The following is a 12,265-nucleotide window of genomic DNA, read 5'->3' as shown; positions in this document are numbered from 1 at the left end:
ATTTTTGAATTTTGAGTCTTCACACTTGTCCAAAAATCTTCTCAAGACTTTTGAGGGAAACATCACCATTAAAAGAACAAATGCATATCATTTGACTGTGACAGTTTCCAGCCAGCTCAACACCTCTTGCAGTCCCTGTCCTGAGCGGGCACTAACTTCCAGTGTTGTAATGGGCTGAGGAGCAGACGCAATGATGTCATCCATCCTGAACAGTGACTTGATCTCTGTAAGGCTCATGGTGCACGGCATGTCCCTAGGAAAGATTAAAGCAATAAATCAGTGGGGTGGAACATAAGCATGTATTTTTCTCTCTTTGGGCCACAAAATTGTGACACTGGATGCATTTATTTAATTTCACCAAGTTCCATTGTAGGAATTTATGTTTATGATGGGAGTCTCACCTCTTGTTAAAGAGAACGAGCACAGAAGTGTTGTGCAGAGGCTCGGCAGAGAGCACAGACAGCAGCTGGATGCAGGAGGAAGATATCTGAACAATGTTGGCTGAATCCACCACAAACTATGAAGAAAACAAACGTTTGGTTAAACCAATTTGTTCAATTCATTCAACCTTTATTTATACAGGTTAGTCTCAATGATAATAAATGCAGCACATTTGAAAAGGTCATACAATGACAGATGAGCAGTCTTCAAAGTAACTGGGCCATATAGGGCCCATGCAGCCTCCCAGCTCCCTCACTGTAACCTTCTTCTTCTTCTTCTTCTTCAGGGTAAGGTCCGTCAGATTTGTCCCAACCTGTAGAAGAATAACCCAACCTGTCACCCCCAAAACAAGCCTGTTAGCTTTAAAATGTAACTGTGTAGTTCTTACTGTGGGCAGAGTGGAGGGAGGCGAGTCTATTTCACCGTGCAAACTAAGCAGTTAAAAACAATCTGTAAGGAAACAACCAAGATAGCTTTTTGTTGTGGCTTCATTTTAATTTTAAAGGGAACTGTTAACTTGTTTAAAATGTTAAACGGCACAAGAGTATCGATTTCAAGTTAAGCAACGTCAAAAGAATGTAAAGCTGGGCTGACATGTTGGTTATCAAGTCACAGAGAAAGATGCTTAAGCTAACTTCGTATCTTCACAGAACCCTATTAGCTTGTTACGCTAGCAAGTACAAATGACTTTCTCAGCTCTTGCTCAAAACAACCAAACGACTAAAAAGGATATGTTGTAGACGTTTGAGTAATAAAGTTTTTCCTACACCAGTTGCTCCAAGAACTAAACATGCTTCTTTACTGCTCATTTCACATTTTCCAGCACAAACAAACGAAGCTAAAGCTTGTGCACACGAAGCAGCCTCACTTGACGCCATGGCGACGGTCACGTGACAACAAACTTGCCAGCTATAGGTCAAAACAAAGATCAATCATTCAGGACCTGCTTCTGATTGGTTACTAGATAAAGCGGAAACAAAACAGCGGAAAGTTACAAAACATCAACAAGAATCGTCGTTGGGTCGCGCGACAGAATCTGTCGTGAACTTTGGAATCTGCTTTGTAACAATGCGTTGATTATTAGATCTTTAATTTTACTAGAGAGATCAACATGGAGGCGAAGTTAAAGAAAGAGTTGGGGACAACCATGCTAAAAGCTGCAGGCCACGCTGGAGGTGGATGTATTAGCCAGGGCCAGAGTTTTGATATTGACACTGGGAGAGTGTTTGTGAAGATGAATCACAAGAGTGAGGTATTTTGTTTATGTATTACTTCTGTTTTATCAGGTTAGAGCAATATTTTCTAAAATTCCAGCTAGTAAACCTGAATCCATTGCAACCTGTTTGCTGTTTTCTTTAACAACACATTTAGTTAAGTTTTACATTTATCAACAGGTCAGAAACAGATTTTTATTGTTGTAATTTCAGGCCAAACTGATGTTTGATGGAGAGATGGCAAGCTTGGAAGCCATTTTAAAGACGGAGACTATTAAAGTCCCTAAACCTGTGAAGGTGATTAAGCTTGACACCGGAGAATGTGTATTTGTCATGGAATATCTGGACATGAAAGGCCTTTGCAAGTAAGATCTGTCCTTAAATTTCACTTTCTATCTTTATAGTTTATGGCAGATTTTTGTCATGTTTTCTTCTTATGATCATCTGTTTTCTTTCAAATCTATTGAGTAGGTTCTCAAAAAAGCTAGGAGAGCAGCTGGCAGATCTGCATCTTCACAACAAAAGACAAATGGAAAAACAAGAAAGAGAACAGCAGACAGTAGGTAATCTCGCCTCTACTTGGATGCAAATTTTAACCCCACACATAAATGCATTTTTTATTTTTTGTTACTGAAATGTTGCTTTTTGATTTTTAAATGAGTTGCTTTTGTATGTGACTTTTTATTCAGGTAGAGGAGCTGGACAGTCTGAGGCAGCTGTTGTTGAGAAGTTTGGTTTTGGTGTAACCACATGCTGTGGATATTTACCACAGGTAAAATGTAAAATAAATAAATATGAATAATAATTTAATTAATTAGTAATTTAACAAAGAAAAGGCAAACAAACCTATAGTATGTATACTTGGTCTTTGTACCTTCAAATATGAGTCAAAATGTTTTAAAAAAAATAATTGTACCTCTTCAGGAGAATGAGTGGCAGAATGACTGGGTGTCATTTTACTCCCAGCATCGGCTACAGCACCAACTTAACTTGGTGGAGAAATCGTACGGAGACAGGGAGACCAGGGAACTATGGGCAAAGCTGCAGGTGCCATTTTATTTTAGATCTGTTCATGAATTTTAGATAAATACCAATAACTATCTCAGTAATCCAACATGTTTTGTCTGTCCATTACAGATTAAAATTCCTCAGTTTTTCACAGATGTGGAGATTTTTCCTGCTCTCCTGCATGGAGACTTGTGGGGAGGCAATGTAGCAGAGTGTGCAGAGGGCCCTGTCATCTTCGACCCTGCTTCCTTCTACGGCCATACAGAGTATGAGCTTGGTATTGCCAAGTTGTTTGGTGGCTTTAACAGCTCTTTTTACTCTGCTTACCATGATAAGATTCCTCAAGCTCCAGGCTTTGAAAAGAGAAACCAGCTTTATCAACTTTTCCACAACCTAAATCACTGGAATCACTTTGGCAGTGGCTACAGAGGCTCAACAGTTAGAATTATGAAGAATTTACTCAAATAGACACTAACAGAATGCTCTGTGGTCTTGTTCCCAAGTCACATTTCATGATAGCATGAGTATTAATGTCATACAGCATGGCATACTTTGTTGGTTTACTAAATCATGCCGTGTTACTCTAAATCCTGTGTGTTAGAGCTTTATAAACTAATATCTGCACAAATGATAATGGATGGGTTGTCAGATTGTCTACTGCTAAACTAATAATAAATTCTGCAGTGATTCAAATGTTTTGTCGGAATCATCTGTTTTTATGCCTTTTTTTTAAAAAAAGCAGGCCTAATTAAAAACCTTGGGTACAATTTTAAAACCTCTATATTCAAATGTTTTTATACAGTAGCTACTTGCAATAGCAGAATTATATGCAGTGCATATATAAAAATGTATATTTCTGTATGTTTTCAGAAAATTGTTTTGATAACAAAATTAGGAAACTTGTGTTTTAGTTTCTAGAATTTCTTCAATCCACACAGATGTTTCGCCACATGCACCGATCCATGTCGTCATCTTCTTTTTCTTCTGGCTTTTCCCTCTTCAGGGAATTTTGTTCTTACAAAATTGGGCACCAGCACACTTCTTCATTCCTCAGGCATTTTCTTACCCTCAAATATGCCGTTGAATATGAGTCAAAAACCTCACTGCCATCTCTGCAAGACATTTCCAAACCTCCACTGGTATGTCATCAGGTCCTACTGCCTTTCCTTTCTTCATTCTTTTGTGAGCTTTCTGGATTTCACCCTCACTAATCTTTCCCACTTCCTGGTCCACAGTGTCTATGACCTCTACACTTCTTTCCCTTTCATTCTCTTCATTCATTAGCTGCTCAAAATACTCCTTCCATCTTTCCATCACACTCTCTTCACTTGTTAGAACATTGTCATTTCTATCTTTAACAAGCCTAACCTGCTGCACATACTTTTCAACTTTATCCCTCTGTTTTGCCAATCAGTGCAAGTCCTTCTCACACTCTTTAGTGCCCAGCCTCCCATATAACTCATCGTACGCCTTCTGCTTTACCTTAGTTACCTCCCTCTTTGCTCAATATTCCATCTCCTTATATTACTGTCTACTCTCTTCAATCCTCTCACTGTCATATTTCTTCTTGGCTAGCCACTTCTTCTGAATAGCTTCATGCACTTCACTATTCCACCACTAGGTTTCCTTATCATCTTTTCTCTGTCCAGATGACACACCAAGTACCTATCTGTCTCTCTCATTACTGTTGCTGTAGTAGCCAGTCATCTGGAAGCTGTGTATTACCACCCAGAGCCTTCTGAACTCCTCACAACATACTTCTTTCCTCAGTATTCAGTGACCTGAGAGGACTTCTGGTGCTATATAAATGAACTGAACTGAATTGAACTATTTGGTCGTCTTCTCTGATTTCCCTTGGGGACATTTTCTCCGGGGGTTGGGGGTGGGGTGTCCGAAATTTTTGAATAAAGTAGATGTGATTTCCTGCATTTTGGTGTATTTTAACAACTTGTTAAACATCTATTTTTACATACACTTGTAAACACTCCGCTTCTGTCAAGATCCTCCTCCCCCTTACTTGATGGAACTGTCAAGAAAGAACGAGCCCAACACTGTCCCTGTTCGTTGTTGTCCAACTTCACATGTGAAACCTCCAGGCCCCTGCCTGCAGCTGCCTGTGAGCTCCTGCTCGCATATGACTACCTGGTTAGCTCGGCACTCACCCCCACCACTCTTTTTAGGGTCGGAGATTATTTTAAGGGTAGACGCGGAAATGCTACTTGAGTCAGGTCGTATGCTCACAAGTGACTGTTGTGTTTAAAATGAGTGTTTATGTAATTATTTTCAGTTTACATATCCAATATTAAGTTTAATTCATTCAAGGCAGTCATATTTGTTCATAACTTTATTATTAGTAAGCCTGAGATTTACCGGATCCAAGCAAACGGTTACCGGAACACACCCTGTCAAAATAAGACCGTTCCCGGATCCTGTTCTGGCAGGATTTGGCTCAAATTAAGCAGTGCTGACAATATTTGGCATTAAACTTTCTATTTCTACTTTTAGACACATCACCCTATCCGACACTCTTCACCTCTATTACAGTCTTTGCTAACTCCTCCTTTAGCATCACCCTACTTCATTTTTTTTCTATCTACACCATGGTAAAACCCCGCCCCAATGATGTGAGCATTACTGCCCTTCCACTTAGCCTCTAGAACACATAAAGCATCTACCTTCCTTCTCTGCATCATACCAGCCAGCTCTCTACTGCCTGTCATTATCCCCACATTTAGAGTTGCCACCTTCAGTCCTACATTCTTGACTTTCCTCTTCTCCCTCTGTCTTCTGACACATTTTCCTCTTTGTGGTCTACTAACAGTAGCACAATTTACACTCTCATCCTGTTTATCAACAGCACCAGTGGTGGTCATTTTTAACCAATCTGGTATGGTGTCGCTTAGATGAACTTGCATATTAGTTTTGGCAAAAGTGTTTTCCGTTGGATGCCCTCCCTGACACAACCCTTACCATTTACCTAGGCTTTGGACAGGCACAAGAGATAGACTGGCTTGTGCTCCCTACAGTGGCTGGTATTAAAAGAAAGTCCTGCATCAGCTACCATTGTACATGTTGCTGCAAGATGTAGCTGTTCGTCCTATTCCTCTGTGACCACGTGCTGGTTGCGTTTTTTAAAAATTTGCTCAATTATGAAACTGCTCTTCTTAAACTGCATTTTTATTGATGTTTTTCAGAACCACACTTGTCTTGGGAAATTGTGTTATATTCTATTTAGTGAACTCAGTTCTTGAACTTTACATGCAAGGAAATAAAAAAAAAAACGGTAGCAGCAAATAATTAAAATGTTCATTCATTTTGATAGAAAAATTCTGATGATATAAAATGTGTTTTATATAAAACTAAATAACGTGCATATTATAAATGCTTGAAAATGAAGGAAGAATCCGAGCCCTCTTTATAGGGCTCTGGGAAGAATAAGCCACAAAAAAGCAGGTTGTTGATGTCTGGTTGAACAGAGGCAGAGCTCATCTGAACCATTTCGCTTCCCGTAGTGAGGCGGGGCACGCGAGTTACAGCCGCAGAGCAGATTAGCATCGTTAGAGCTAACAATAACTATTTCATAAAGTGAAGATCACACGAGCGCATTTTCTATCTTTATATTTACTCCAGGCTTTATACCAATCTTGTTTTTATGTTTTTTTTCTTGTTCTGCCGCTTCCTAGTAGTTTGTTTGCTTAACATAAATGCTAATGTTAGCTAGCTTTTAAAAATATTAATGTTAGCATCTGATACAAAACCGGTTTCTGTGGTTTAAAGCTGTCCAGAAAAAAAAATATCTGTTAGAATGGCCTCATCGGATAAAGACAATGGTTGGTTTGGTGGAGAAGAAGAAGGAGAGGAAGACGCAACTGTGAAATCGTGTTTTTTGAGTGACTTCAGTGAGAGCAGCGAAACCACATCCCTCATCTCCAGCCTCCCAGATGTCCTCGAGGACCAGAGGACCACCGAGATCACCATTCAGAAATTCTTAGGTTCTGCAGTTTAAATCAGATATTTTAAGCTCGCACTGTATTTGTGGCTTTAATGTGCACGCAGTTAGTGACAGTTTGTATGTTTTTCTTTTTCAGTGATTATGAATCAATATCAAGAGCAGCCTCATCTGCTGGATCCACATCTAGGTACACTATGTTCAATACTAATCATCATAAGTCACTTTGAGGCTAAATAAGTTATATATCCTTTATAATTTGTCCATTTCTGTTAGAATGGATGATGAACATGTTATTAGACTTAATAAGGAATGACAACTCTCCACCTTCACTGGTCCATTTGAGCTTCAAGCTTCTCTTCATCATGTGCAATGTGAGTTAAAAACAATAACTCCATTACCAATTGACTGTTTGTTATCTGAGATTAGTTCAAACTGCAAGAAGTTGAATGCTTGAATAATTTTGAACCTCTGGTTGGTTGGTATTACTTTGTTTCTGGTTAGGTCAGAGGCTATAAAATCTTCATGCAGCTTTTGCCACACGAGGTGTCCGATGTTCAGCCAGTTCTGGATCTGATGTCCAGACAGGATCCCAATGATTTAAAGGTGAGTTTGGAAGATTGTACTTTTTCTATAAAGGAATATTGGTTCAAACATTTTAAGCAATTGGATCTAGACTTTTTACTGTCTTAAAATGTTTGTTTCAGACAGTGATTTATCTTAGTTTTAAAGTCAGCTGTAAGAAACACATCTTTTATGTAAAAACTAAAATATGACTGCATATGAATATACTGAATATGATTCTGTAAGTTTCATTCAGCTTTTTTATGTAGATGAATGAAAACCTAATATTCATATACATTATCACTGATTAATAATTGGATTGTAAAGTAATTAGTAATTATTGTCAAATTTAAGAAAAAATGTTGGTTAATTTTTGTGTTTAGTACATTTTTTTGACCACTGGATGGCGGTATAAGATTGTTTGAACCAAAGGATGGATAGTGAGGGAGCGAGCATAACGTCTCTTAGAGAAATGGGAGGGAGGCCCCTTGACATGACATGGACTGGCTCTCGTTCCTGTTTTTCGGTTCTCAAAATGGCGTATGCTCGGTGTGGTTTAAGTTTTTAATAAAAAAAATTAGTAAACAAGTTCTCAGTTTCTTTTTGCAGAGGAAAACAACTTTTTAGACGAAGGCACAGGTTTCATCTGTGAATTTTGGAGCTTTGACAAGACGGAGGTTTCCCCGACCCCGATGTCTGCCTGTTAGCTTAGCTTGTAGCTTATCTTCTCAGCTTAGCTGTTTTATCCAAAACCACTATTGTGGACGTTTTAAACAGATTTTAAAGAGAAAGGAGAAAGGGAGGGGTCAGTGAAGAGCACCGGAGTTGAGCTTTTTGTCATCCAGTGTCTTCAGTAGAAAGAGAGAGACGCGAAAAAATGATAAAGCTGATAAATTAAAATGAGGCTGATAATTTTCATTTATTGTTTATCTCGACAGGCCTAACCACTGATACTTACATGCATTTGCGCCTCTCTTGTTTAGTGTGTAGTGTTCAAAGATTGAAAGTGTTTCATGCTCAATTTATTTCAGACTTGGCAAACACGCTACATGTTGCTGTTGTGGCTGTCTATGACCTGCCTCATACCCTTTGACCTTTCTCGTTTGGACGGCCATCTCGAGTCAAATGGAGGTAAAACTAGAGAGCCCACCATGTATCAAATTCTCAATATTGCAAAGGTAAGTGAGATATGAATCCTGGAACTTGATGTAGCAGAGAACATTGTCTATCTAGCTGTATAATTATTTCTTTTTATGGACAGTCAAAAACAAATAAATAGCCTGAACAAAAGTTCGGCAGTTACATTTCTGTAATTAAAAACGACTGCGTTTTTTTAGTTTAGGCAATTATGACATATTATGAGATGTCATAATTGCCTAAGCTGAAATATTTGATATATATTTTAAATGGTTTTGAAGTTTTTAGCCCTCATATATAAATTAATGAAATAACAATAAGAACATTATATTCTTTTCGTACTCACTATTTGACAATTGACTAGAGCTTTTTTTGTTGTTGTCAATTTGTTGCATGACTTTCTTCTGCTATGGTTTAATGGTAACTTGGTGGGACAAAAGCTTCACCAACTGTTAGTAAGACTTAGCTTCTTCTAAATAACCCTTAAAAGGATTGTTTTAGTTTCAGTAAACATAAAAAAGTTAAAAAGAACAACCTGATTTACTAATTACCGGTAAACAAATTTATAAAGGAACACATATTATATGGTGATTTTAATTTGATGTAATGTTTATTGAATGTTGTGTTTTTAGAGCATAAATATACTGGTAATTTTTGTCGACAGTCTTATCTACTTGTGGATGACAGTCCCAGGACTGCTGCATCTGTACTTGTATCAAAGTAAGTGCAATTATTTAGTGTAACTTAATTATCATAGTTGATCATAAGCTGGTTTTTAACATTAAGGCATATTGTAGGTTTAACTGCCATAATAAAGTAGGATTCAAAAAATGTCCATTTTCAAAAGCACTGCAGTATTTTAGCCAAATTATTCCTGTGGTTTAAACTATTTTTAATGAGAAGTCAGAAATAGTACAGGGCCTTTTCCTTTAGTAAAAAAACAACTATATGTGTGTCTGCATTATAAAAAAATAACAAAAAATATATATTACACAATGTTATTATAGCCATAAATAGCTACAGTAATATATGGAAATATGTGATTTTGCCGTGGAAGCAGAAGTAATATTATTAGAACATGATTTTTAAATAAAATCAATGGACTTGTGTGTTACATTTTTAAAATTTGTATTTTAATACTGCATTATTGTTATACTCTAGTTGTCTATTTAGATTTATCATCCGTTCAGAATCTTGTACTGGTCCATGCCTAATAATAAAGGGAGTGTTTTTTTCACTTCTTTACAGCTAAACTTGAGAAAATTATTTTAATACAAATTTCACTTTTTAATTAAAACGCGGAGCTGCAGAATATAAATACTTTTTAAATTGTATAAGCAGAATAATTGTCAAACGAGCGGCTGTCTGTGTCACATCGGAACCTTGTCCAATACTGGATCACGCAAAAAACATCTTACTGATGCTGAGCAATGATGACAATCTGACTTCCCCCACTAGAATGTCTAAAAAGGATTTTCAGACCAAGTTGAGACTAGTTCAGTAAATGGTCGTGTTTGGATATAAAGACAGCTCTTAGTGAACAATTTCTCATAAATCACAATCACCTGAAGCCTTGTTTAAAAAAAAATATATATATATGAAAAGTCCCCCAGATGATCAAGCGAAAAACTGATAAGGTTATACTGAAAATAATTTTTTGTCTGTTGTGGCTAAATGAGGTTTAAGATAAGTCAGAGAGTCAGAGAGATTTATTTGTCATCCGCACCACATGTGGTACATGTGGTGGAACGAGATTATGTACACTGGGTCCCAGTTACATCCAACAATAAAATGTACAAGAAAAACAGTAATAAGATCTAAGATATGAACTAAGAAAAACATCAGCTAAATAATACACTAAGCACTAATAGCATAAAAACATTACGTCGAACAGCAGCATGAACATGAGTCTGTGTGAGCAGATGAGCACGCATGAACACAGCAACATGAAACAGATCAGCAGCAACATGAAACAGATCAGCAGCAACATGAAATGGATCAGCAGCAACATGATGTGATTTTCCACAGTGATTATTCTGGTTAGAGATTCATGAGTCTAACAGCTTCAGGGTAGAAGCTGTTCCTCAGTCTAGTGGTTCTACACTTAATGCTCCTTAACCTCCTTCCTGAGGGTAGCGGGGCAAAAAGTGTGTACGCTGGGTGAGTGGGGTCCTTCATGATGCAGGTGGCCCTCTTCCTGCATCTAGAGGTGTAAATGTCTGTGATGGTGGGGAGAATGACTCCAACAGACTTCTGTGCAGCCTTCACCACTCTCTGCAAAGCTTTTCTATCTTAAATCTGGGTATTTGTATCAAAGCACTTATTTATTTTGGCTTATTTAAAAATTATATTGACAAATAATTTACAGTATGTGGGCTGTGGTAGCTTGGCCTGTCAGTGCTGCGGCTGTGGGTTCAAGCCCAGGTTAGGTCAGGAAGGACCTCCAGAGTAAAACAATTGTGATTTGAATCCTAGAAAAGAACAGCCCAAAGAAAAACAACATTACTGATCATTAATTAATGTGGCCTGTGTTTGTTTTAACTAAGTTGTAAAACCTGGTGGAACAAGATCTATATTTTTATGATGCCCTTGTGTGTAAAACATTAAATATTGCCATGAGTGTGAAGTCTTGTCTTTTTAACTACATTTTGGTACATTGTAGAATTATATCCATTGAGCTAATGGAAAAACAAATAAGTGAAGAAAAAAAAAAAACCAACAAAAAAACAACACAAATCTTCATATGAATTATTATTAAATTTGTCACTTTAATTATTTAAACTTATAATAAACTAAAATCTAACATATATTTATTTGTAATATAGCTTGTTGTATAATTATCGTTTTTAGCCACTAGAAGGCGATGTTGCTCTTGTATTGACTTGTTTCTCAGTTTGTTTCTTTTGTAAAATCTTTTGACGTTTGTCTTGTCCTGTACGTGTTTGTACAGGTTTATGACACGGCCTGATGTGAAACAGAAATGCCTTGGAGACTTTCTGGATTGGAGTCTCACCATAATATCGCAGACCAGCGGCTCCTCAGTGAGAGACGCTAGGGTGCTGGACGGCGCTCTGCAGTCTTTGGTAAACATTTACACCTGTGAAAAAACACGCATACCTGAATGTTTGTGTGTTTAAAGACAGCCGTGTGTACGTGCTCCATTTGATTAGACCTGGAGAGGGTAATTTACAAGAGCTGACATGACTGGTATGTTTTACACAATACTGAGTGCGGTTTTAACAGGTGTGTAATGCACCTGCTGCCTGTGTGGAACCTGTTGCTTCAAGTGACTTGAGACAGTTTAATCCACTGCTTTAGGCTAAACGGTTTTTCAGTAGTTGAGAGCAGCGCTGAGGGAAATGGGATTTGATTAAATTCATTTTTTCCCCCTTAATACCTTACACAATACTTCACTTCAGTTACCTTTTAATAAACAGATATTTTCTAAGCTCTTTGTTTTATGATCTAAGATAATCTAAGGAAACTATCCTTCAAGGACATTAAATTCATTGGCACATAAACTTGCATGACATGTTTGGAAAGCATCTCTTTGTATTTATTAATATCTTTATAATAAAACATTGAGCCTAGCTGTTGCTTTGCCTTCTCCAAAATGGCTTTGTGGGTTCTGTCACCAGGACTTGCATACTTTTGTGTAAACGAAGAACAAAAGAGTATAAAGAACCTAAAATCAAATTATAAAAGTCACAGACACATTGCATCAAACGTAATTACTGTTTAAACTGTGACATGTTCAAGTGTTGGGCATTCATTGTTTTTTTGCTGATGTCTTCTAGGCAAAGCTTTTTAAACATGGGAAACGAGACGACCTATTACGATATGGTACGTTCCATTTTTTTCTTTTCAAATTCATCTGCTGTGTGGTTTTGTAGAAATATATCCTGAAACACAAAGTTTGTTTTCTCAGTCATCCAGGTATATAACAACAAAA

The 12,265-nt window shown here is 37.4% G+C and overlaps 3 protein-coding genes across 4 annotated transcripts in view; 2 read left to right on the top strand and 1 right to left on the bottom strand.

Annotated features, from left to right (window-relative positions):
* Window positions 1–32: 32 nt before the first annotated feature.
* arl16 (ADP-ribosylation factor-like 16) lies at window positions 33–1,327 on the bottom strand. Of its 2 annotated transcripts, none has more exons than XM_037689038.1 (5): window positions 1,145–1,327; window positions 830–855; window positions 629–754; window positions 402–517; window positions 33–253 (listed from the first exon to the last, which is right to left on the bottom strand). In XM_037689038.1, exons 1-5 carry the CDS (start codon window positions 1,317–1,319, stop codon window positions 88–90), a joined length of 609 nt encoding a protein of 202 aa, XP_037544966.1. In that variant the 5' UTR covers window positions 1,320–1,327; the 3' UTR covers window positions 33–87. The 2 variants fall into 2 exon arrangements, with proteins under 2 accessions (XP_037544966.1, XP_037544967.1); XM_037689039.1 differs by having other exon boundaries at window positions 830–879; window positions 1,175–1,327.
* An 82-nt stretch (window positions 1,328–1,409) lies between these two features.
* Window positions 1,410–3,304, top strand: LOC119421028 (fructosamine 3 kinase related protein). Its single transcript, XM_037688418.1, has 6 exons — window positions 1,410–1,693; window positions 1,869–2,020; window positions 2,127–2,218; window positions 2,345–2,427; window positions 2,580–2,702; window positions 2,793–3,304. Exons 1-6 carry the CDS (start codon window positions 1,553–1,555, stop codon window positions 3,129–3,131), a joined length of 930 nt encoding a protein of 309 aa, XP_037544346.1. The 5' UTR covers window positions 1,410–1,552; the 3' UTR covers window positions 3,132–3,304.
* Window positions 3,305–6,042: 2,738 nt separating this feature from the next.
* tbcd (tubulin folding cofactor D) overlaps window positions 6,043–12,265 on the top strand; it is a 28,275-nt gene continuing 22,052 nt past the window's right edge. Inside the window, exons 1-8 of the mRNA XM_037689036.1 lie at window positions 6,043–6,655; window positions 6,752–6,802; window positions 6,889–6,986; window positions 7,117–7,218; window positions 8,208–8,354; window positions 8,978–9,033; window positions 11,264–11,396; window positions 12,111–12,156. Of these exons, the coding sequence (XP_037544964.1) occupies window positions 6,469–6,655; window positions 6,752–6,802; window positions 6,889–6,986; window positions 7,117–7,218; window positions 8,208–8,354; window positions 8,978–9,033; window positions 11,264–11,396; window positions 12,111–12,156 (820 nt within the window). The 5' untranslated portion in view covers window positions 6,043–6,468. The remainder of the gene's footprint in view (window positions 6,656–6,751; window positions 6,803–6,888; window positions 6,987–7,116; window positions 7,219–8,207; window positions 8,355–8,977; window positions 9,034–11,263; window positions 11,397–12,110; window positions 12,157–12,265) is intronic.

This window comes from Nematolebias whitei, chromosome 15, assembly GCF_014905685.2.
Source record: "Nematolebias whitei isolate Nwh7 chromosome 15, NemWhi1, whole genome shotgun sequence".
Classification (NCBI taxonomy): domain Eukaryota; kingdom Metazoa; phylum Chordata; class Actinopteri; order Cyprinodontiformes; family Rivulidae; genus Nematolebias; species Nematolebias whitei.
The sequence above is the reverse complement of the archived record's forward strand: the minus strand, read 5'-3'. Positions and strand labels throughout refer to the sequence as shown.